General features: G+C 37.5%; 1 protein-coding gene across 1 annotated transcript in view; it reads right to left on the bottom strand.

The window, feature by feature from the left end:
* LOC112054615 (uncharacterized) overlaps positions 1-27,018 on the bottom strand; it is a 92,147-nt gene that overhangs the window by 19,254 nt on the left and 45,875 nt on the right. The window contains exons 12-18 of the mRNA XM_052889812.1: positions 20,310-20,419; positions 16,384-16,452; positions 15,583-15,665; positions 14,217-14,358; positions 13,318-13,387; positions 12,600-12,762; positions 10,368-10,550 (exon numbers count right to left, since the gene is read on the bottom strand). Of these exons, the coding sequence (XP_052745772.1) occupies positions 10,368-10,550; positions 12,600-12,762; positions 13,318-13,387; positions 14,217-14,358; positions 15,583-15,665; positions 16,384-16,452; positions 20,310-20,419 (820 nt within the window). The remainder of the gene's footprint in view (positions 1-10,367; positions 10,551-12,599; positions 12,763-13,317; positions 13,388-14,216; positions 14,359-15,582; positions 15,666-16,383; positions 16,453-20,309; positions 20,420-27,018) is intronic.

Consider the following 27,018-nt stretch of genomic DNA (forward strand, 5'->3'; position numbering starts at 1 on the left):
TTAGCCACAAATTCGTTAATGCCAACGCCAGTCCGTGATAGCCACATAGTGTAGGCCAGTCGATACGCCTGCCTGGAGTGAGGTCTGGAATATACACTTTATTTTTCATTATATAGTTTTATTCGAAATTGAACTTTATGTTTAAAGTATCATCATCATCAGTAACAGCCCATTGCAAACATACTTATTCGTAAGGAAGCACACCAACCTATATAAAACGTTAGAAAACACAAGAAGAGGAATCACATGTGCTACACCAAGTAACACTATTAAAACGGTTGGGCAAAATAGCCCTAATTTTAGATCGGTAATTATATACAAAAATATTCCTAAAGAAATCGTAAATGAAGAGAAACTGGCAACATTTAAAGGAAAATTAAAAAAATGGTTAATCCGATAAGTGTTTCTATGGCATTAATGAATTCCTAAAGTAGACTTAATTCTCTCTTCGCTTTATTCTCTTGACACTGTTTTGAGAACTAAATATGCTTAGTTAAAATAAAATTTCTAATTGAAATGTTACCAGAATTTAGTCCAGTATATTGTGTGAATAGAAATTATATTAAGCATTGGCAATGCCCTGACAGTTACCACACTATTTATTTATTTATTTATTTTTTTGCTGAGAACACATACATTCTAATGTATTCAGCCATTTCTGGCATACAACAGTTTATATTACAAATACTATTAACAAAATATCAAAAAAAAAAATTAATTCAATAGCAGATGATTAATCAAAAAATAAAAATTAGAACAAGTAAAAAATTACAATCTGTTACTATTAACATTAAGACTACCAGTGTTTAGTATATTAGTGCATGAATGCTATAAATAAATAAAAATAGACGACCACTGCTGTATAGGCCTCTTGTATAAGACCTCCAAACACCAGTGTCTCGAGTCGCCAGCATCCAGCGGCAACCCGCTTGATGTCATCGGCCCAACTAAATCTATTCCAACGAGAACAAATACTAAACCAAAATACGAGCCGGTCATTTACCGAAGCGACGACGGAACAATCAAAGTATGTCTATCTCTTTCTTACTTTGTTTATTTGCTATCTTCCGTACGGCTCACGGTTTCAATGCCTAAGGTGAACATAGACGTCCAATGCTGGACATAGGTCTCTTATATAGACTTCCAAACACCACTGTCTCGAGTCGCAAACATCCAGCAGCTCCCTGCAACCCGCTTGATGTCATCGGCCCAACTAAATCTATTCCAACGAGAACAAATACTAAACCAAAATACGAGCCGGTCATTTACCGAAGCGACGACGGAACAAACAAAGTATGCCTATCTCCTTCTATCTTGTTTATTTGCTATCTGCCGTACGGATCACGGCTTGAAAATTGTTACATTTACAGTTACAGACCTGTTACAGTTTTATTATAATTATAGATTAGTGCCATGAAAGCAATTATACCCGCAGATTGTTAAGCGCTTTTTACACAACTATTGCGAAGCCAAATGGTTTTTTTGAAAATTTCCTACTTAATTTATACTACCGGGAGAACCGTGATAGCCCAGTGGATATGACCTCTGCCTTCGATTCCGGAGGGTGTGGGTCCGGGGCATGCACCTCCAACTTTTCAATTGTGTGCATTTTATGAAATTAAATATCACGTGTCTCAAACGGTGAAGGAAAAACATCGTGAGCAAATCTGCAAACATCGTGAGCAAACCTGTGTGTGAAGTCATTGTAAGCGGCGTGGGGGGACTATTAGCTTAACCACATTCATTCTGTGAGGAGACTCGTGCTCAACAGTGAGCCGAATATGGGTTGTTAGTGATGATGATGTTCAAACAAAGATTTTCTTTCTTTTAAAATACAAATATATAAATGTAAATTAGTCACTTTGAACAAAAGGTTAATATAACAGGCGTGTCGACTTTCATACAAACACTTAAAGTTTAAATCTTATTTTTTTTTTATTTTTTGAAAAATAAAAGTTCACTAAAACAGCGGTGTTCCATAGCATAAGTAGTAATATAATATCTAACAAAACCTATGACATAGCAGGCATTTTGAAGAGTCGACTAAGCAATACAATACAATACAAAAAACCATACACCTCTTTAAGCTGAAAATCGGGACTGGTAATACAAAAAGAGGCTGGCTCTGGCGTGAGGTTTTAAAATTCAAATTCAAAATACATTAATTTCAAGTATGCATATATTGATTTCAAATACATGTGTAATGTTTTAATAATATTTATCAATTATTTTTTACTATTATTCAACTTTCTCCTCCTAAGTGGTGAAGTTAAAATTGAAATAAAAAAGTAGAATAAATATTTTAGAATTTTATTTAATTTGTTAATTTAGTTGGCCTTAGTTAACTTCGATAGATTCTTAAGTTAAAATTTTCTTATTGACACTTATTTTGGACATTGTTAACTTAGTTGGCTTTTATTTACTTACTTGACCTTAGATGCCTAAGTTGTTTCTAAGCTTAAGTTTACTTATTGAGCCTTATTTTGAATTTTATTAACTTAGTTTGCCTTGGTTAAACTTAGTTGATCTTAATAATTTAAATTTTCTAATATGGTCTTTACTTTTTTAGTTAGTCTTACTTGTTTATTTTGTCCAAAAGTATTTGCCGCTTATAAATTTTAATATCAAATTCAGTATAAACACATCGCAGTTATATAATAAAAAGTCACGCCATAGCGCAGCCATTTTGAGGGACAATGATCGAGTAATCCAACAAGCCACAGTTCCAGCCCAACGCACAATATTAATTACGAGTACAAAAAAATTTAACACCTTACACGCTAGATTAGAAATATCGTCACGGGGAATTCGGCATTAGAAACACATTTCGATTTTCATTTAAATTATTTTCTACAGTTGTCACTTTATGCCAGAAGATGGCGTTTATACCAATGCTTTACTAAAAACTGTTAAAATGAAGTTATATATAGTTAGAATAGAAAAATTCTATAATATTTACTTCTGGATTAAGACTATGATGACGAAACGTATGTATACTAATATTATAAAACTGAAGAGTTTGTTTGTTGGTTTACTTAAACGCGCTAATCTCAGGAACTACTGGTCCAATTTGAGATTTTTTTATATAATATATTATCCCCGTATTCCTACGGGAACGGGAACCGCGCGGGTGAAACCACGCGACGTCAGCTAGTCACATTATATAAAAGCTAAGTTTCTCAGTCCATGCTCTTATTGTATGCAAGCAATTTGGCGTGTCATCATCACGTATAAAATATATGGATCTGATAGAAGTATATGACTGTCATTGGCTCTTAGTCAATAAAGTTCTCTTAGAATTCAGCTAAGAAATCGTATTTCTAATGCCTAGTCCCTGTGACTCGTACACTATCTAGTAATTAAACTCTTACAAACACTAAATCCAGTTTACCAGGCGATAGTAAGCGTACCATTAGTCTATGGATCTTTTACAGAAGACAATTATTGTAGCGGTGCATATGTGAGTGGGTGCATTGATCTAAAATCTCTTGCTTTATTGATAAAAACGTGTTTTTTTTTTATTTAAAATAAAAAAACAGACACGCTCTAGTAAGTTTTGAAACGGGGTTTGTGGATGGCGTCTATTATAACTACACTGGTTGACAAAGCCGCTAATAAAAACTAATTAATCAACACCTTTACTTAAATAGACTTATGATACTCCATATTGGAAAAACGACAGTCACCGTGGTATTCGGGTGTCGCTTCCGAGGACTGGGATGGACCTTCAGCTTAGACTTAGAGAAGTACGTCATCGAGCGGTATTATATTATTTTTATATAATATAATATTATTTAAAAAAGACCGCCATAACTACACCGTTGGGGTACTACAGTTTTCTAATGTAAATGTACGGTTTACGCGTTTTATTTTTGATTCTAAGCATTTGATTGAAATTGCGATTATAACCTCGCAGCACTATCCAAGATTAAGTCCTACAATGCGCCGCCCACAAAGGCATAGATGTCTATCAGTAATCACTCATGTAATTTATAAACCAAAGCCCTTTAAGATCGTGTAATAGAACGCTTGGCGTGCATTTCATAGATGCAAATAACCATTGCGTACACTGAGCATTCAGTACGAACCTGTATTGCAGAAGGGATTTTCCATTTTGTTCATTTGTATATAGTGCCTACTATAGTTAATCTTATGCAGACCAACACAACCTTAAACGGTAGAATTAAAAGTCACGTACGGTGTTCTGTACGAATTATGAACCGTCAGTATGTGCTTGGTCTAGTATCTGAGACAGAAGTTGATTGCAGCTATCTTACTTTGCCTCGCGAGCCTTGGGGCACTCGAAGAAGACAAGTTTACATACAGGGTGTTTCAAATACCGAAAATGTATTCGTCATCCACATACCCGCAAGAATCCGCACCAAAGCGTGTGTTATTTAAATACTTTACATAAAACAATACAAAAAAAGCTATTGTTTAACAATAATAATAATAGTACATATATATAAATGAGAAAGGGTCAAAAATATGGAAAGTTCTAGAGATTCCAAATCAAGTTCACCAGTGCATGCACGCATCTATGTCGCAGTTTGTGTGCCTAGTGTGTGGTCCGCATGTCGCATGCCGCGAGGGTCGTTACGGAGTTCGCTAGATGGCGCTACTTTAGCGTAACAACAAATGTGTACTAATATTATACAGTTGAAGAGTTTAGTTGAACGCGCTTATCTCAGAAACTAATGGTTGTAATTGATTTTTTATGGGTTAAATAAATAGTCCATTTATCAATCTACGACGTTGCATGGATGAAAAATGTGATAAAAACGGAAGAAAATATCACTTTCATTCCAACGGAAGTTCTCGTTTTCGTTGCGTGTGATACAGATTGTGCCATAAATAATGAATCAAGATCGAGTGAAATGTTTTACTTATTTTTTTTAATGTACTTAACACAAAACAAAGTAATATTTTTTAAATAATGTTGGTTAATAGTCTTAAAATTAGCTAACAGATAGAATCTGCTAAAACAAGAAAATTTTGAGCTTAATTATTAAATAATTAATTATCAAAGAACTAAACGTTTTTTATTTATCTCAATATATTAATGAATTGCATTTTCTTATGTACAGTGCAATTGACAATAATTTAAAAAAGTGGCCTAAATCCTGTATTAATAGTAGTGATTTTTAATAGTGTTTTGTATTATTAACATCGTTAAAAATTAAAAAAAATGACAAATAAATAAATGGGAGATTAAAAAACGATTAAAATCTATACTCAACAAGTATTACTGTAAGATTAATCGCGAGTAGCGCCATCTAGTGAACCCAACGATTGCTCCCCATTGTGAAGTTACTAAGCGTTAACCCGTATCGCTGTTTATAAAGGTATGTGTGTTTTCTGTCAGCATCAGTATCGAATGTGTTTATCTTTTAATGTGTCAGTGTTTGTGTATTTGTAGATTATTGTGTATATTATAAATGTTTATGTGTTTTACTGTTAAAATCTCCAAATACACATGTATTTGTTTATGATGTATCATAGTTTTAATGGAAGTTATGCAATGGGACGTTTTGATGGGGAGTGATTGTTGTACGCGCAATACCTGCACATGTACGCATGTATGTGCGTCACGTGACAGAATGTCTGCATGTGTGTGAGGTGGTGGTCAGAGTATGTAATGCATTTGTTTATATTGTCTTGGGTGTGTGCAGCGGAAGGGAAAGAGGCCGCTTGCGGAAAGTACAATGCAAGTATGAGTGTCATGTAATGTCATTGTTTGCGTATGTGTGTGTGGTTGTAGTACGCGTGCCACGTATCTGTGTATATATGTGTGTGTATATGTGTGTTTTGGTATTTGTATGTGTATGGCTGTAATCTCAGACCAATTATTGTATAGGACCTGCCTCGCTAGACGTTACTTTTCTGTCAAAGTATATTATCAACGATCTAATGCGATTACTGAAACTGTCTCTATATAATCGATGTTAAATAGTTGTAATCGTGTTCGTCGGTTAAAGAGCTCCGTAAAAATACCTTTTTGTGTAATTGAATTGAGTAAAAAACGAGCACAAACTTCTAGTTTAGTATAAGATATATACCAAATCTAAGCTCGTTTTCTTCAGAAAATGACAGACAATTTTGTTCGTGACTATGAGTGCGATACAGGTCCTTCTATAATTGGTCTGAGGCTGTAATACGAGTGACATAATTTCTATAAATATTATTATTATTGTTGTTATTTTTATTAATTAATTGTATTATTGTTTATTTTTTTAACTTGAAGTGACATTTATTTTAAATTATAGCTATATCATATTTATTAATTAATGACATCCCTTTCTTAAACTCAATTAATGACATACCTACTTGACTTTAACATTTTAATTATTATTGTAAACTTTCTTGATTTTGACATTTTATTATAATTGTAAATTTTTGATAAATTTTCTTAGATTTAACCGGACTGCAGTGCTGTAAAAGATGGCTGCAGTAGTCCAAGAATTTTGTAACTGACTTAAGTATATATATATAATGTTTTCTGCTGTCATTGTTGACATTACAAATAAATAAATAGACACGCGTACATGTGCGCAAGTGTGTGTGTGTGTGTGTAGTATGCGTGACACGTGTCAGTATGTGTGATTGTATGGCTGTAGTCAGTATGTGTGATTGTATGGCTGTAGTCAGTGTGTGTGATTGTATGGCTGTAGTCAGTATGTGATTGTATGGCTGTAGTCAGTATGTGATTGTATGGCTGTAGTCAGTATGTGATTGTATGGCTGTAGTCAGTATGTGATTGTATGGCTGTAGTCAGTATGTGTGATTGTATGGCTGTAGTCAGTGTGTGTGATTGTATGGCTGTAGTCAGTGTGTGTGATTGTATGGCTGTAGTCAGTATGTGATTGTATGGCTGTAGTCAGTATGTGTGATTGTATGCCTGTAGTCAGTATGTGTGATTGTATGGCTGTAGTCAGTGTGTGTGATTGTATGGCTGTAGTCAGTATGTGTGATTGTATGGCTGTAGTCAGTATGTGTGATTGTATGGCTGTAGTGAGTATGTGATTGTATGCCTGTAGTCAGTATGTGTGATGTGTGTGATTGTATGGCTGTAGTCAGTATCTGTGATTGTATGCCTGTAGTCAGTATGTGTGATTGTATGGCTGTAGTCAGTATGTGATTGTATGGCTGTAGTCAGTATGTGATTGTATGGCTGTAGTCAGTATGTGATTGTATGGCTGTAGTCAGTATGTGATTGTATGGCTGTAGTCAGTATGTGTAATTGTATGGCTGTAGTCAGTGTGTGTGATTGTATGCCTGTAGTCAGTGTGTGTGATTGTATGGCTGTAGTCAGTATGTGTGGTTGTATGGCTGTAGTCAGTATGTGATTGTATGCCTGTAGTCAACATATGTGTATGTGCGTGTTGGTGTGTGTTTGCGTGTGTGCGCCGCGGGGGGTCGGCGGGGGGTGTACCTGGTAGCGCAGGTGGGGGTGCGGCAGCGCGGGGAGCACGGCGGGCCACAGCTCGGCGGCAGCGACGCTCGCCACCTGCACCGCGACGCTACCACGCTTGTACCACGCTCCGGTACGCGCGTACCAGTACGCCACGAGCGGCGTGCGAATTGTAACGCATCGGCGCGTCTCTCAATAACTACCTACGACTATGTTGTATTTATAAAAATAAATGTCTTTGAATGAATGAATTTATTAGCCGCGTCTCAATAACTTCCGAGTATCGGCTCAATTGAATCTGACTATATTATTAATTAAGTATTTAAAGTACATTACTAGTTACGCAAGCAACCAATCGCAATACACATTTTTAAAATTGTGATTAGTTAGCATTAAATAAATAGTGAATACTAAATCACGTGACTATCAAATTACTAACAATAGCTAGTTGCTAATTTTGGATTATGTCCACTAACATGGGTCAAAGTTAGTGAATTGGCTGGTTGGTCATTACCATCCTTTTACTAGCACTTTTTTATTATTAAACTTTTTAATTTGTCTGTATGTATTACGCAACAAAACTATAGTAATGAATGTAAAGGCTCATTCACATTGACAAATATTCCCGACGCGTTTTAACAATTCGCACGCCACTTGCACGGGTACAATACATTGTGATCGAGTACATTTATATTTTTACAATTATCATTATTAATAACTTCCCTGTTCGCGGCTGTAGTGAAACGCAAAAAAAAATAATAAATGATATTTTATTAATTCACGCACATGGGAAATTGTTAATAATATGTCAATAATTTAAAAATAAATTGCACTTAACGCCACTTATTAATAATATTAAAATATAATACAGACTAACATCTATGTAATATATATTTATCCTAAATAAATCCAGACAAATTTAGACATAAAAAGTCCAGATTGACATATTTGGATATTAAACAATTGTCGAAAATTTTATTCAATAGCACATAAAACTATATATATAATTTCATTTTACAAATCTTTAATAAAATCTCAATATGCATAATAGTTTTATGTATTAAAGAATTTAAATCAAAGTTTGATTAAAATTTTTGATATAAATTCAAATATAACCAAGTTATTGTAAATTTTGTGACACCATTTTTATTTTTATTAATATTCTTCATGACACCATTTTCATTTTAAGAATTAGTTTCAAAAATTAAATTTATATTGTTGGATTTTGAATAAAAAAAAACAATTTTAATTAAAACTTGACTTAACGCTTGGCTTATGTACCTAAAACTCTTTTCTTATATTACTAGTACTTTGATGTTAAAATTCACATTGTTTTTTTTTTTTTAAAAACAGCAAATTTTAAAAAATAAAATAATGTGAAATATATGAATTCCTCGACGTTCCTAATTCTAACACTGTAAATATAAGACAGTTTTGTGTATATGTAAAATAATATGTATGGTTTGTATGTACGCTTGTAATTTGTATGATATTCATACATAGTTCACAATACACAGTTCTAAAATGCTGTACATGTGAAAAAATCAGTATCATGTATTATAACATATGTAAAATAATTTTTATGTTTGTATGTTATATAATTTGTATGCTTCGCTTTGAATGCAAAATGTTCAAAATTAATCCAGTGCAAGTTTCCTAAACATATTATGATGGATTTCTTATTAATCCATCACGGGATATGGATGAAATTTGGCATTATTTGATATTAGTCTAAAATCATCAAATTGGTTAGATTATCTCTATCACAATCAACGCAAATGAAACCGGTCGTTTTATGTTATTAGTGTGAAGACGACTTTATACATATTTTAAAATATTTAATATGCATCTACATCTTCAGCATTTAGTTTTAAAATATTTAATATGTATATATTCACAGAACATTTTGCATTGAAAGAGCAAAATGTAAAATAAATGATATAATGCAGTAATTTCCATAAAAAAAATCAATGTCAAGTGTTTAACAACAAAAAAAAATGTTTTAAACTGTACTGTGTCCACACTTTTTGAAAAATTTATGGATTTTATGTAAACCCTACCCTGTGAAAGAATTGAAAATAAAAACATTTATTATTACATATATTAACTTATACATATTTTTATTTGTGTCTTGACACTTTATAGCGCAGATCAATTGACATAATGGAAATATTTTACTTTATCTGTAGGTCTAGCATACAACCAATGACATATCTAGTGTAGAGAAACAGACAAATGTCGCCCAATAGTGGGGGATTTGCTCCTCCAATATATCTCTCTATTCCTTCTATCCTTTATTTATTACTATCTCTTTCATTCCCAACGCAATGTAAGAGATAGCGATATATCTATTGGTTGATATTTGTTTTTTTTTTTCATGACATATGTTGTTCATTGCAAGTTAGGCCTACTGATATGACTAAAAGTTTGTTTGTTTGATTTTTTCAAAGTCTATACTATATTATAAAGAGATAAAATTAGTAAGTTTTTATTTTGTGAGGTTGTCATTATTCATTCTTTTTTTAAAGTATTTAGGTAGAATCGATTTTGGAAATCTTTTAACAATACAAAGCGACATTAGTCAAAGGCATAATATAGCCTTTGACTAATGTCGCTTTGTCTCAGTATTCTCACAGGCAGTGGCGTGAACTTCATAGATGCATAAACTGCATGCCCAGATAATTCATTGCGTCCACACCCCTCCACTTGTATTGGAGGTGGAATTCTCCATTTTGTATAGTTTGTACGTATCCATCACGATTTTTCAAAAACCCAGCTAGACATACAATTTTTTTTAAATTTGGCAGGGAGGTAGTTTATACTTAGTAGACATCTGCTAAAAACGGATTTAGCTACAGGACGATATAAAGAAAGTCCAACTAGTTCTAATACAAAAGTATCAATTGAACTGCGCCATAGTCCCTACGCCGCGTCAGCTAGCACGCGACAGTCATACCTGAGTCCTCGTCGGGTGGTCGCGGTGCGGGTGCTGGTGCGGGTGCGGGTGCGGGTGCGCGTGCGGGTGCGCCGGGTGCGGGTGCGCCGCGTGCGGGTGCGGCGCGTGCGGGTGCGGCGCGTGCGGGTGCGGCCAGCCCACGCCGCCGCCTAGCGCACTCAGCCGCGCACCTCGCAGCGACATCTGTAACATGATATACAGTGTGTTATAGGAAATACCGTCCGGCCCTTAAGGGTGTACTTAGGTATCGTGTATACATTATTTTTATGCAGTCCTTATTTTTAAAGAAATACATTTTTTTCCCTGCACGAAATTAACATAAAAAAATGCAAAATTATAAAAACTTACATGGCAACACATAAGTTGAGATAGGTTAATTATTAGTAGGCATTACTACAAAATAAAAACGCCGCCATCTATGTTTCGTGCTGCGTTTACACGTTTCTATTCAAAGCGGTATTGAATGGGCAAGTAAACACACAAGTACACACAACAAGGTGATGGGTTTGTCAAGGTGCTTTATCATCTTGTGCTATGCACAAGCATTCATGCTTGCTTGCATAACTGGCGTGTTGTGATGTGTGTAAAGTTAATTTACGCAGATGGACGATGGTAGATGAATTAATGGTTAGTGGATCATTTTCCACATTTTCCACTCCTTGAACATACATTACACCTGAAACTCCCTTTTAATCTGGAACACAGTAATAGCTTCGTCATAAATAGATCTACTACTACTAATTTAAGTTTGCATTTTGGGCGAGTGGCGCAGGCAAACTAAACACAGCATTACAGACATCGCACGTGTCGGCGGCGGCGCGGCGTTTCAAAGACAGTGGGCGCTGAAAACGATGGTACCTACTACCTACCCTTTACGATATGCGGCGCAGCATTGTCAAAAGGCTTTTAATTTTGCCGACTTTTGTGCCACAGGTGTATAGGTAGGTGGTAATAATCTAGATATACGTACCATAATTGATAGTACAGTGTTGTCACTTTTTAAATTTTCCAAGTTTTGGAACAATTTATGTTTATAATTAGAAACTTTATTATCACGGATGGTATTTTTAAAACACACTGTATATATACTTATAATAAATCTGTAGGGAGGTCAATTCTGTACATGAAATATATTTCCAGAACAACTATCAGGGGGTGATTAGTGATCGATACTGATGCCAAAAATTGTCGTCGTCGTCGTTATCAACCCATATACGACTCACTGCTGAGCTCGAGTCTCCTCTCAGAATGAGAGGGGTCAGGCCAATAGTCCACCACGCTGGCCCACTGTGGATTGGCAGACTTCACACACGCAGAGAATTAAGAAATTCTCTGGTATGCAGGTTTCCTCACGATGTTTTCCTTCACCGTTTGAGACACGTGATATTCAATTTCATAAAATGCACACAACTGAAACGTTGTGCATGCCCCGGACCGAATTCGAACCCACGCCCTCAGAAATCGGAGGCAGAGGTCATATCCACTGGGCTATCACAGCCTTGCCAATAACGCAATCAGTAAAATTTTCCTCTGTGTGTTCGTTACAGAAACAAAAACTACTCGACGGATTTTAACGAAACTTGGTACAATTATTCTTCATACACCTGGGGAGGGCCTGGACTTTCAATCTACGATCAATAGGAGGAATTAGACATGGAAAAGCATCACACCCAAATTTAGAAACAAAATTGTCTGTCGTTTTTTTGAAGGGTACTCCCACTCATCAAAAATATTTAACAAGAATAAATAATAAAATATTTAACAAGAATAATATAAATCTGTACACAGAATATTAAATTAATGGATCGATGTTTTGCTGTTCGTTCGTTCGTTAGAATAGAATCGATTTTTCTTTTAGATATTGTTTTTATTACAAATTTATTATCTATACTTCTATACTAATATTAAAAAGCTGAAGAGTTTGTTTGTTTGTTTGTTTGAACGCGCTAATCTCAGGAACTATTGGTCCGATTTGAAAAATTCTTTCAGTGTTATATTAAAGTCATAATTCGGCGTCTCGCTTGCGCTTCGAATTTTATCCATATCGTACCGACGCGCTGCGCGCTCTTAAGCCTACATTTTCATGAATAAAATATCATGCATTAATTCATTCATTCATTCAAGTAGACGTGCGTAGCGTGCTCCGGGTGCTAGTAGAGCAGCTATCGAACCATTGTTATCACAAGTAACGCTTGCAACGACTGGTGACGTTACAGGCGACATATCCCCCACCTGGTTGATGTCGAGCAGCAGCGGCGTGTGGTGCGCGTGCGGCAGGTGCGCCGGGTGCGCCGGGTGCGGGTGCGGCGCGTGCGCCGGGTGCGCCGGGTGCGGCTCCAGCAGCCGCTCGTGCCACACGCCCGCGCCGTTGCCGCTCACGTACCGCATGCGACGGCTGGAGGACGAACAATATAATAAAGTATATCAAGAACTAGCTGACGCCGCGCGGTTTCACCCGCGTGGTTTTCGTTCCCGTAGAAATACGGAAATAATATATAACCTATAGAGTTTCTCGATAAATGGGCTATCTAAGACTGAAAGATTTTTTCAAATCGGACCAGTAGTTCCTTTGATTAGTATAGAGTTTAGATATAGATATGGACCGAAGACATCAAGCGGGTTGCAGGAAGCCGCTGTAACCTGATTCATGTCCTCAGTTTTTACGGGATAAAAAGGAGTCTATATGTTGCTTTATGACCTCCTTTATCCTCTAATGAAAGTCTTGTTAAAATCGGTTCAGCCGTTCCGAAGATTAGCAAGGACATACAGACAGATAGACAGACAAAATGGTAATGGTATCATGTAAATAACAAATCGTTTATGTTGCACTTTTTTTTGTAGAATAATGAAAAAAAAAACTATGTAGGTACTTGAGACACAGGTATCTTGAAGTCACACACAGACACTTGAATTTTATTTATATGTATAGATTTATTTATATATAACTTACGGTGGTTGGTAATGGTGTCTGGGCGTCCGCCTTTCTACGGGAGGGGCGGTGACAGACACGTTGCTCTCTCCTGAAATGTTTTTGTGAGTAATAAGATAGGTTTCATGTACCAGGCGGTCATCAACTGATAGGAGTAAATAGATTATTAGAAGAAAGTTCAGACGAAATTCCTATAAACAGGAGAGGCAGGCAGACAGATACGTTGCCTCTTCTGAAATATTTAAGTCTTATGTAGGTTTCATGTACCAGGAGATTATCAACTGTTAGAAGGAATTACGATTATTGGAAAGAAGTTTGGAAGAAATTCCTTTATACAGGATGGGCAGACAGAAACATTGCCTCTTCTTAAACATTTTTGTAAGTCATGCAGGTAGGTTACATGTACCAGGCGATCATCAACTGTTAGGAGTAAATAGATTATTAAAAGAAAGTTCAGACCTATAAACAGGAAAGGCAGACATACATACATTGCCTCTTCTGAAATATTTTAGTCTAAAGGCAGGTTTCATGTACCAGGCGATCATCAACTGTTAGGAGTAAATAGGAGTAACGATTATTAGAAAGAAATTCGGAGGAAATTCCTAACAGGAGAGGCAGACAGATACATTGCCTCTTCTGAATAATTTTTGTAAGTCATGCAGGTAGGTTTCATGTACCAGGACCAGGCGATCATCAACTGTTAGGAGTAAATGATTATTAGAAGGAAGTTCGGAGGAAAGATGGAAGGAAATACCATTATTTATGTTTTATACTTTCTGGTAGTAGACATAAATTTTTACAAATGTAACTTGAAAAACACTGAAAAATATATATTTTTGGCTTTCCCACGTGTCGTCGTAGTGGTTCTGTATGGAGCCAAACGGCATTTACTCAACAGGAAAAAAAACAAAAGTACTGACCAGACGACAGATGCCTGGAGATCCGCCTGCGCTTCCTGGTGGGGCTGTCGCCGGGCTTGCTGGACAGCTCTCCGTCCGACGAGCCCGCGCCGCTCACCACCGACTCCACCATGGGAGCTGCGCCTTCCAGGGGGTTCGTGTCCTGGGCAACCAAACGTGGTTTGTCATGTTCCAGGAACACAGGGGTAGTTGATCACAGAATTGAAAATTTAAAAAAAAAACAACCGACTTCAAAATCACATAAACGTTTCCACTAAACTAAAAAGGTAAAATAATAACATTGTGCGTACTACCTTCTGATCAATTTGAAGGCGGTGCCAAGACAGTGACGTTTTAATTGAAAATACTTTTTAAGATTCATATTATCTTTTATAATTTGAATAGTAATTCCTTATTATTTTAATTTATTTATATTTAATATAGGATTTTTTTTTTTATGTTGTATAAGAATTGGGGTATACACAGTAATAATTGCTGGTTGATCTTCTAATACAAATTATTCTTTATATTTATATATTTAATATTAAAATGGGTTAAGTTAATGCATCACTGTCTTGGAACCGCCTTCAAATTGATCAGAAGGTAGCACACACACAATGTTATTTTTTTATTTTAGTTTAGTGGAAACATTTATGTGATTTAAAGTCGGTTGTTTTTTTTTTTATTAAATGTGCTTTGGCCACCCTACAATTTTCGAAAGTTCCCCTCGATTTCTCCAGGATCCCATCATCAGATCCTGGTTTTCCTATCAAGGTACCACCCTCGGAATATCTCCTTTCCAACAAAAAATCATCAGAATTGGTCCACAAACGACAGCGTGATGAAAAGACCTGCCCAGGTGTATGAAGAATAATTGTACCAAGCTTCATCAAAATCCGTCTAGTAATTTTTGTTTCTACAACGAACATACAGACAGACAGACGAAAATTTTACTGATTGCATTTTTGGCATCAGTATCGATCACTAATCACACGATGATAGTTATTTTGGAAATATATTTCATGTACAGAATAATTGACCTCTCTACAGATTTATTATAGGTATAGATCTCAGACCAATTATAGAAGGACCTGTATCGCACTCATAGTCACGAACAAAATTGTCTGTCATGTCATTTAGATTTGTTATATATCTTATACTAAACTAGAAGTTATTGCCCGTTTTTTACACAATTCAATTACTCAAAAAGGTTATTTTTACGGAGCTCTTTAACCGACGAACACGATTACAACTATTTAACATCGATTCTATACAGACAGTTTTTATAATCGCATTAGATCGTTGATCATATACTTTGACAGAAAAGTTACGTCAAGCGAGGCAGGTCCTATACAATAATTGCTCTGAGGTTATATTATAGGTTTACCATGTGATGATGGTGAGGCGCGTGGTGGTGGTGCGGCGACTCCGCCGAGGGTCCCGCTCCGGCGCCAGGGCTGACGCGCATCTCTGGAAACACAAACGAAATGCATTCAAACACCAATTTGAGAACCGCTGGCGCAGTTGGTAGTGCTCAGTGGCGTGCAGTTCATCCTACTAATATTATAAACACGAAAGTTTGTATGGATGTTTGGATGTTTGTTACTCTACGCCGATACTACTGAATCGATTTGGCTGAAATTTGGAGGCTACTTTTTATACAGAAAAATTCCATGGTTTTCCGAGATTTGCGAATACTGATGATTTTGTTTATATGAATGTTTGTTACTCTTTCACGCCTCAACTACTGACCCGCATTAGATGAAATTTGGTATTGAGATATATTATAGCCTGGATTAACACATAGGCTACTTTTCATACCGGAAAAATCTAATGTTTCCGAGGGATTTGTGAAAAACTAAATTCCCACGCGGACGAAGTCGCGGGCGTCCGCTAATAAAATATAAAGCGTACGTCCGCCACACTGCACCACAGCGGGTCGGTGGGCGCTGCAACGGTACCTGTCGGTAAGGTAAGGTAACAAAACAAAAATAAATGAACAGAACTTTCGAAAAAGTTTAGTCGAAAACAAAATAGTGGTGATCGGGCGCCCCTGAGATCGCGGCGCCTCTGAGATCGCGGCGCCCGGGTGCGACGCACTATAGGTAAAGACGCCTCTGACCGCGAGGGTTACCATGGTAGACCCTAGAGACACGCACCAGCGAGACGGTGGACGCTATAACAGTACCTGTTCTCCGGCGTTCAGATGGTCCGGCGGTCCGTCGCTCGGCGCGACGCGATCCTCCGGCGCCTCCGCCTGAGGACAAACAGAATACTGACAATGAAACAAGTAGAAGCTGGATATCATTTAATATGTAAACTATAAACATAAACGCACAAATAACAAAGATATTAGTAATTTTGTTTAAAAGCCCATACAAATCTAAAGACCTACGACGTCATTAGTTCGTACCATTTTGTATGGGGCGTTTTTCAGGGAGAACACCTATCAAGTTATTGTGGGTATGTGGGTATATTATTAAATTATTATAATTATTAAAATTAAAATATCAATTTATTCAAAGTAAAGAAAATGTAAAGAAATAAAAAATAAATAAATCAGTGTGATAAATTAGTTTGATTTCACACAACATTAACAACCCACATTCAGCTCACTGTTGAGGACGAGCCTCCTCTCAAAATGAGAGGGGCTAGGCTAACAATCTACCACACTGACCCAATGCGGATTGGTAGACTTCACACACGTAGAAGAAATGCGTTTCAACAAATTAAATATCTCGTGTCTCGAACGGGTGAAGAAATAGATCGTGAGGTTTCGTTTCCTCGAGCCTCGCTTATGAATCTGAACTTAATATTATAAAGCTGAAGAGTTTGTTTGTTCATTTGTTTGAACGCGCTAATCTCAGGAACTACTGGTCCGATTTGAAAAATTCTATCAGTGTTAGATAGCCCATTTATCGAGGAAGGCTATAGGCTATATATTATCCCCGTATTCCTACGGGAACGGGAACCACGCGATTAAAACCGCGCAGCGTCAGCTAGTGATGTAATATACTGTGTATAGTGACATACAAATACAAGCGAACGCATTACGTAATGAAAAATCGGCAAGAGCTTTGTACGGGTTCGCATTGGAGCTCGGGGGCGCGGTTATTAACCTTATTAGGTTGCTTTGATTCAGTCGGAGAGTTCCGACGTAGCTCGTCATAGCCTCAGACCAATTATTGTATAGGAGCTGCCTCGCTAGACGTTACTTTTCTGTCAAAGTATGTGATCTAATGCGATTATAAAAGCTGTCTCTATAGAATCGATGTTAAATAGTTGTAATCATGTTCGTCGGTTATAGAGCTCCGTAAAAATACCTTTTTGTCTAATTGAATTGTGTAAAAAGCGGACGAAAATTTTAGTTTAGTATAAGATCTAAGCTCGTTTTCCTCAGAAAATGACAGACAATTTTGTTCGTGACTATGAGTGCGATACAGGTCCTTCTATAATTGGTCTGAGGTCATAGCTCATACTGCAACTCTTCCATCTTACATTGCATCATCAATAGGCTACTCGCCTGCTGTACAAAACTAAGAAGATTTTTTGCATATAGGCAGTTCAGATGCCTAGAAACTCTAATCACATTTTTATTTGTGAAAATGATCTCGTAATTGTAGTATTTTTCGTTATCAACCCATATTGGGCTCACTGTAGAGCTCGAGTCTCCTCTCAGAATGAGAGGGGTTAGGCCAATAGTCCACCACGCTGGCCCAATGCGGACTGGCAGACTTCACACACGCAGAGAATTAAGAAAATTTTTTGGTATGCAGGTTTCCTCACGATGTTTGCCTTCACCGTTTGAGACACGTGATATCTAATATCTTAAAATGCACACAACTGAAAAGTTGGAGGTGCATGCCCCGGACCGGATTCGAACCCACACCCTCCGGAAACGGAAGCAGGGGTCATATCCACTGGGCTATCACGGCTCTAAATATAGTAATATTTTTATAAAACAAAATTGTATTTTTATCACGTCACCGCAAACGCTAATCATAAACTGTGACGTCATTCGCTACAAGGGATCGGTTTGTGATTGGTGCTTGCGCTGTTATCTCTATGCATGACGTCACTTGCTAATGTGTGTTTCGGCGGCAAAAATTTTACGTAGTAATTTTTTATTTATTACGGGACAAAATAAAATAAAGCTTATAATACTTCCATAATTCAGTTTAAACACTGTTTACAAAAGAGGCAAGTAGCCTATTACCATCAGGTAGGGTTGCCAACCGTACTATAATATATAGTGTTGTACTATACTTCGGGTCTGCGTACTATTATATATATAGTATATACTGTTGAAGACATATATAGTACGCAAAAATACTACATAATCAACACTGAAATCTAACAAACAAAAGTACATGTCCCAAAATGGGCCTTTATTATTTATAACTAGCTGACGCCGCGCGGTTTTACCCACGTGCTTGCCGTTCCCGTAGGAATACGGGGATAATATATATTCTATAGCCTTCCTCGATAAATGAGCTATCTAATACTGAAAGATTTTTTCAAATCGAATCAGTAGTTCCTGAGATTAGCGCGTTCAATCAAACAAACAAACAAACAAACTCTTTAGCTTTATAATATTAGTATAGATTTATGTTTTTCACAGACCCGCGGGGTTTGTGAAAAACTAAAATCCACACGGACAAAGTCGCAGACGTCCGCTAGTATTATTGCGGGCGGCTTGCGGTATCTAACTAAATGCAAGTCAGAGCTAGCTATACGCATAGTTTTAGTGTTTCATTAAGGGATTAACCAGATTAACTGAAACCCCATTATAGACTTCCGCATCGTCTAGTTCCACTAGCTAGAGAATAAAAAACAGAATAAAAAAAACATTTGTCGACATTCTTTTTAAGTAGCCGGGACACACAGCCAGATGCTCCGCCTTATAGTAACACTAGCTGACGCCGCGCGGTTTTACCCATGTGGTTCCAATTCCCGCATCGTATATATACAGTAGAACCCGTTTAATACGATTTCGCAGGGACCCAACTGAAAACGCGTCTTAGACGCGAAAGCGTATTATACGGGATATGGGTGGGGATAGTGAAAAATATCTACCTAATAGGGACTACCTAAATATGCTACTTAAAGTAATTACTTATTCTGGTATGACAAAAAGATTTTGATGCATTAGTAATTACGAAATTTTCAATAAAATTTTACTTTTGCAGTATTCAAAATTTTCAGTTTAGAATCGCATCATGTCAAGGGTCGTTTGCTGTCAGGGTCTTTCAGTTCTTTAAGATATCATGTATTAGTCTTGTCCTGCAACCTTGTTTAAAGACCTTTATGATGTCCTGATCTATCTGTTGTAATTTATTTGTCGCATTTGGAATTACACGCGTGTGACATGTAGGCGTATTAAACGGGATGACGAATCGTATTAAGCGTTAGGAAGTTTATGAAAACATGTCTCAAGTTATAGGGACTGTTGTAAAATGACGTATTATCGCGAGAAATCGTTTTAAGCGGGTTCTACTGTATAGTATCCCCGTATTCCTACGGGATATACGCTAACTATAGGCCTCATAAGAAGGCTGAGAGTCACACAGCGGGCGATGGAACGAGTTATGTTAGGAGTATCTCTGCGTGATCGAATCAGAAATGAGGAGATCCGCAGAAGAACCAAAGTCACCGACATAGCTCAATGAGTTGCGAAGCTGAAGTGGGCGGGGCACATAGTTCGAAGAGCCGACGGACGTTGGGGTCCCAAAGTGCTGGAATGGCGACCCCGCACTAGTAAGCGCAGTGTTGGTCGACCCCCACCAGGTGGACTGACGACATCAAGCGAGTCGCAGACATTCGCTGGATGCAGGCGGCTCAGCATCGTGATGTTTGGAGGTGCCTACAAAAGGCCTATGTCCTGCAGTGGACTCCATCGGCTGATATGACGAAGATGATGATGACGATGTTTAACAAGGTACGAGTTAGAACATCAAGCAAGTCGCAGGTATTCGCTGGATGCAGATGGCTCAGTATCGCGATGTTTGGAAGTCCCTACAAAAGGCCTATGTCCTGCAGTGGACTCCATCGGCTGATATGATGATTCCTAGGGGCACGGGAAGTGCGTCAGCTTGTACAGGGCGGTGTACTGACCCACACTCATCCGCCGCTGCTCGTGGTGGTGCGGGTGACGCTTAGCGGGCGCGGGCGGCGGCGAGTTGGCCACGCACGCCTCCTTGGGGCTGCCGGCGCTGCTGCCATCGCTGCAACAACAACAACAATGCTATCAGACAACAGTGACACACAGACCCCCATCCAGGGGATGAGCACAGGGCAGCAAAAATTACTTATTATTTGATGAGCCAACTATCATACTCGGTTAAAATTTAGTAAATTATGTAAAACACTACATAGTTTTTCATAGTATTTTCGTAATTATGATCATCTAACAAAGTTATTTCAACGAAATGATCTTGGCTACGTCATTTTACACCATATGTACATCTAGTTACTGTGCTGTGATAGCCCAGTGAGCGGAAAAATAGCTCACAACGCGTTGGGGTCACAGTAAAACATCCACATGGCGACATTCGTGTAATGGCTCTAATGAAAACGCGCACGACGTGTTGTGGCAGTCACAGAAAGACCAAATAGTGAAATTTGTGTCGTGGCTATGCTATTCGAACACAAGGAGACATGAGCTCAGCAGTGAGATGAATATGGGTTAATAGTGATGATGATGATCCTGTATAAATCCAGTCAAGCGAAAGCTTCTTAACATGTTGGTCCAAGCTTTTCGCTATAACATCATTGACTGATACTACTATCGGAACAATAACAACCATTGCTTGCATGTCTGAGTTATTAACAATAATGACACTAAGTCAAAATTTTAAATTTGAAAATTAGAAATTCAAACATTTTCATTGTTCATTTCAATGTCAAAATGCCCGTGGGAATACACGATGTAATAAACATTTTGAGGATTCGAGTGTGGTATAGTCGGATTCTCAAAATGTTTGTATGCGTTATGTATATGACCTCTGCCACCGATTCCGAAAGGTGTGGATTTGAATCCGGTCCGGGGCGTGCTCCTCCAACTTTTCAGTTGTGTGCATTTAAAAAAAAAATATCACGTGTTCAAACGGTGAAGGAAAAACATCGTGAGGAAACCTGCATACCTGAGAATTTTCTTTATTTTTAACCGACTTCCAAAAAGGAGGAGGTTCTACGTTCGGCTGTATGTATGTTTTTTTTTTTTTTTTTTTTTTTTATGTATGTCCAGCGATAATTCCGTCATTTGTGAGCCGATTTTGAAAATTCTTTTTTTGTTTTGAAGGGTTTGATTCCAGGGTGGTCCCATTTTTTTCATGTCAGGATCTGATGATGGCATCCTGGAGAAATCGAGGGGAACTTTCGAAAATCGTATAGACGGCTAGTGCGTTTGTTAGTGTTTCCATAAGGTAATTTAAACCACTACAATTTTATGAAGGTCTGGAGTTGGTCTGATGATGGAGCCGATACACAGACGATGGAACTCGTTAACGATTTACAGCAGGTACCTTTTGTTTGGGCTTGATTTATTTGTATTGATGAGAACTTTCCACCTAGATGGGTTGTGACTGTATTAAGGGTCTGATGATGAAGACGAAGGAGAGTTAAGAGAACTACTCAACGGTTCACAGTAGCTACCTTGTGTTTGGACTTGATAAATTTGTATTGATGAGAACTTTCCACCTAGATGGGTTGTGACTGTATTAGGGGTCTGGTTATGGAGATGAAGGAGAGTTAAGGGAACTCCTCGACGGTTCACAGTAGCTACCTTGTGTTTTGACTTGATAATTTTGTATTGATGAGAACTTTCCACCTGGATAGATTGTGACTGTATTAGGGGTCTGGTGACGGAGATGAAGGAGAGTTAAGGGAACTCCTCGACGGTTCACAGTAGCTACCTTGTGTTTGAACTTGATAAATTTTATATTGATGAGAACCTTCCACCCATATGGATTGTGAGTGCACAGGGGGTCTAGTGATGAAGACGGAGGACAGTCACCTTTCATGTTTTTCTGAATATTCATATTACGTGAAGGGGGAGTGAAATTTTGTATATGAGTTAAGGTAGTATTTTTAAAATTGGAATTGTAGGACTTAGATACTTATCATAAGAAAATAACGTTTCAACTAATTGCTCATTAATTTTTATTCACACTCAGTAGGTGTGCTAACACTAAAAATTAAAAAATAAAAATTTTAATAAAAAAAATTCAACCGACTTCCAACTAAAAAGCAAAAAATAACATCTTACCTACATGCTACCTTCTGATCAGTTTGAAGGCGGTGCCAAGCCAGTGATGTTTTAATTCAAGCGTATAAATTACACAATTTCTGTGGTTCTTTCAGAAACGGCTTTAATTAAAACATGTCACTGGATTGGCACCGCCTTCAAACTGATCAGAAGGTAGCATGTAGGTAAGATGTTATTTTTTGCTTTTTAGTTGGAAGTCGGTTGAATTTTTTTTATTAAAATTTTTATCTACATGTGTGAAGTCTGCTTATCCGCATTGGGACAGCTTGATGAACTATTAGCCTAACCTCTCTCGTTGTGAGAGGAGACTCGTGCTCAACAGTGAGCCGAATATGGGTTGAAGGAAAAACGTCGTGTGACAACCATTCTTGAATCTCCACGTCAAGTCAGCCGCATTGGGTCAGCTTGATGAACTATTACCCTAACCTCTCTAATTCTGAGAGGAGACTTGAGCTCAGCATTGAGCCGAATATGGGTTGATAATGAAAATGAAATTTATTCGTACCATTTAAGTAAATACATATGTCAGACGGTCTCGATGATGATGATGATGATGATGATGATGTATGTTTGTATGTAATGCATTTTCCAAGGTACTCAATGGTTTCCAAGCTAACAAAATCGCAGGCTTAAACTAGTCTTACAACAATTCAGTCAAGTTAAGCGCTTGTCAAAAACCTGGCCGCAAGCAACGGAACCTCTGCTGTAGACGGTATCGGCTAATTTCCTCAGTTTTGGCACAGTTTCAACGGCGCAGCGGTTGGCAGGCGAACTTTAATATCTGCATTGCAAGCCGCGGCGCAGCGTCTAGCGCATCATGCGGATGTCGCCACCAACCGTACCGTCGCGTGCACAGGGATCTCAACTAGGGTAAGTAATATTATAGGACTCCAAAAGTGATTACAAATATTAGAAAACTAATGTCGAACAAAGGTTACGTTTCATAACACTTGTCAGGACAACTTAACAAATCAAACTGTAACTGGTGAGAATGACCTTGAGTGGAGTCACGCACTTGTGAACGATGTGAGTAGGGTTAAAGGTACCTTTGACTGATATCAAACACTCCCCTTTTCCACTCGCTCTCACTCACCAAGTCATTCTCCCCGCCTATCCCAAGTAACCCATAAAGAATTACACAACAAGAGATGTGGACGGCTCAAACGCCACGATCACACTGAAGCTAACACGAGATCGAGCGACCTCATATCCGTCACAGACTACTATTTCCAACACTAAACGGCGATAACAGTAAGTAGAGTGTGTGGTTGTCGGTGTGACGACCTTATACATATAGCTGGAAAACAGTGGAGGTTCATGGCAAAGGTCAGAAATAAGTGGAAGGAATTGGGGGAGAGATTGAGAACTTAGTCTAATACTACAAAGAAAAATAAATAAATAAAACAATGTATTTCTAAAACTAACAAACTAAATAATGTAAACATTAAATGTACTAACACTAGATTTAAGAAAACTATTGCAGCACTAGAGTATAAGGAAAATAAAAGGCTTTTTTTTATTTCTCTCATTTATTTATTACTTATTTTTTTTTAATTTTTGACAATATAAGTATAAAATACAAAACATTATTAAAAATTTATAAAAAAAAAAATCACCCTCCCGCTGCGGGACATTTGAGTGCCCAAGCAACCGGTGGTCAGGGCTCCAGAGTGAGGAACCTCCTCACAATACGCGCCGTCTCAAGAATCACTGCCTTTTGTATCCGACTCTTGATCCAACAGTTAAGCGAAAGCTTCTTAAGGTGTTGGTCGAAGCTTTTCGCTATAAGACCATTGACTGAAACAACTATCGGAACAATAATAGTTGACTCAACAAAGGTTTTATTATTATTATTATAAGTAAGTAGAGAAAGTTTGCCTCCGAGAAAAGGTCTCTAAGGACTCATTCATCATTATCACCTGTTACCGCCGCGTTACAACGACATGCTTGCGGCTTCAGTGTGCTCGTGGCGTTCGAGCCGTCCACATCTCTTGTTGTGTAATTCTTTATGTGTTACTTGGTATAGCCGGGGAGAGTGACTTGAATGGAAAAGGGGAGTGTTTGTATACAGTCAAAGGATCCTTTAACCCTACACACATCATTCACAAGTGCGTGACTCCACTCAAGGTCATTCTCTGCCATTCTAGGGTCTTATTTTGGTTACAGTTTGATTTGTTAATTAAGTTGTCCTGACAAATGTTGTGAATCATAACCTTTGTTCGACATTAGTTTTGTTATTTTTGTAATCACATTTAAGTCCTATAATACACCATTCAGCTAAATTCTGATCGCTTATTGCTTTGATTTTGTAGGCACGTAATTAATAATAAAAAATCGTTTTATACTAATTACTATCGATAACTAGATCACGTTACCTTTCGATAACGAAAACCATTCCCATACATTTTTTTAATTTCCGAAGCGTTTTCGATTGTAGAAAGAGTATGCCACATCACCACATGGCCAAAGGCCTTTATTCAAGCCACTCAACATCCAACAAGTTCACGTGCCTGCAGCGCGAACGGCAGGACATCCGATAAAACTGACCGTATGTTGAGCTTGTAGCTAGGTAACCAAGGGCCCTGGTGCGGATTGAACGAAGTTCGCTATCGCTATATAGAAATCGCAATCGCAATTCTAGCATTAAATTGTCTCCTTTCATTGAGGCTATTCCGTTACGTTTTGTTTAACTCGCAAGAGGGGGTTTCAGATTCACCTCTATCTTTATCGTTCTATAGTATTGTGTTAGACAGAGAGGTGTATTCGAAACTCACATTTGCAAGTTACAGAACAGTCCCGCAGTTCTCCAATGTCGTAACGCGAGGCGAACAAAGAAACGCGCCGTCAAGTAGACAAAGAAGCGAAGGCGTAGCGTGACGTCACGCATTGCGTCACGCAGCGCAGCGCAAGGCCTCCGCGCCGACTCGATTTGCGATTATAATACTAGTATATTGCGTCTTCTAACTGAGCGCCATGTTATTGTATTATTTCATGGTTCCGTACAATGATTCTATCTAAACTTCATTTTTTTAGAATTGCAAAATTATGTAAACAAATATGGCCGTATTCATCACTGACATTAGTTGTGACGTCATCCTAGGGATGGGCCGTTGATGAACTATATCGAAAATTAACTACTACTAATCGAATTTTATATCAATTGTAAAAAAATCATTTTACTTAAAAACTCACTTCTAAGTTGGCAACACTAATCACACAGTCAAAATACGCGCGATATTAACTATCTACCTCTTTCTGTTGCATATTAATTAATACCTATCAAATAACATTTTTTTCACTTGTATCTGTTTGTTATAAATTAAAAGAGTACTAAAAAATTTAGGCAGTACTTGTTAACGCATTATCTTTTTTTAACATATAAGTACGTAACTAACTAAACAACGCTATGAAAAAATTACTTTATTCAAATTACTCAATTACGATATCGATACTGAACGGAATACATTCGATATTTACAATCGGTAAATCATTCATTTTTAATCTGTGGTGACAATTTTATTTGGCACAACCTTAGAGAGACGAAACGTCAAATTTACATTTAAATGTAATCTGTGTGCATAATTTCGTGTTTAATTTCGTTTATTTCTAAAAATTTTGATTAAACCCTGTGTAAATTAAAAAAATGTTACGTTTGTGTGATTCTCCATAGGTGGAGGTGGATTTGTAAAGAACAAAGTGTTTGTGCGTGTTTGAATAGTTTGATGGTTGTGAAAACTGTTATGAAAGTTTGGCATCGACAAAAGGGTTTGTTTATTTACCAAATAGCGCAATTCAATCTGGACATGGTATATACTAATCTATACTAATATTATAAAGCTGAAGAGTTTGTTTGTTTGCACGCGCTAATCTCAGGAACTACCGTTTCGATTTGAAAAATTATTTTAGTATTATATAGCCCATTTATCGAGGAATGCTATAGGCTATAGTTTATCTCCGTATTCCTACAGGAACGGGAACCATGCGGGTGAAACCGCGCGGCGTCTACTAGTTACACAATATACAGGACTAGCTGACGCTGCGCGGTTTCACCCGCGTGGTTCCCGATCCCGTAAGAATACGGGTATAATGTATAAGCCTATAGCCTATATAGGCTATCTAAAACTGAAAGAATTTTTTAAATCGGACCAGTAGTTCCTGAGATTAGCGCATTCAAACAAACTCTTCAGCTTTATAATATTAGTCTAGATAACTAGTATCTATTTCATAACAGAGTATAGACTAGGACTTGCCGTGACGCCAAACTGTATAGTACCTATAGTTACCACCCTAACAGCAAAGACGTACCGCCAAGCGATTTAGCGTTCCGGTACGATGTCGTGTAGAAACCGAAAGGGGTGTGGATTTTCATCCTCCTCCTAACAAGTTAGCCCGCTTCCATCTTAGACTGCATCATCACTTACCATCAGGTAAGATTGTAATCAAAGGCTAACTTGTAAAGAATATAAAAAAAATAAAAATAAAAATAAAAAATAATAAAAAAAAAATTGCGTTCCAGTACGATGTCGTGTAGAAACAGAAAGAGGTGTGGATTTTCAT

This window comes from Bicyclus anynana, chromosome 26 (assembly GCF_947172395.1).
Source record: "Bicyclus anynana chromosome 26, ilBicAnyn1.1, whole genome shotgun sequence".
NCBI classification, from domain to species: domain Eukaryota; kingdom Metazoa; phylum Arthropoda; class Insecta; order Lepidoptera; family Nymphalidae; genus Bicyclus; species Bicyclus anynana.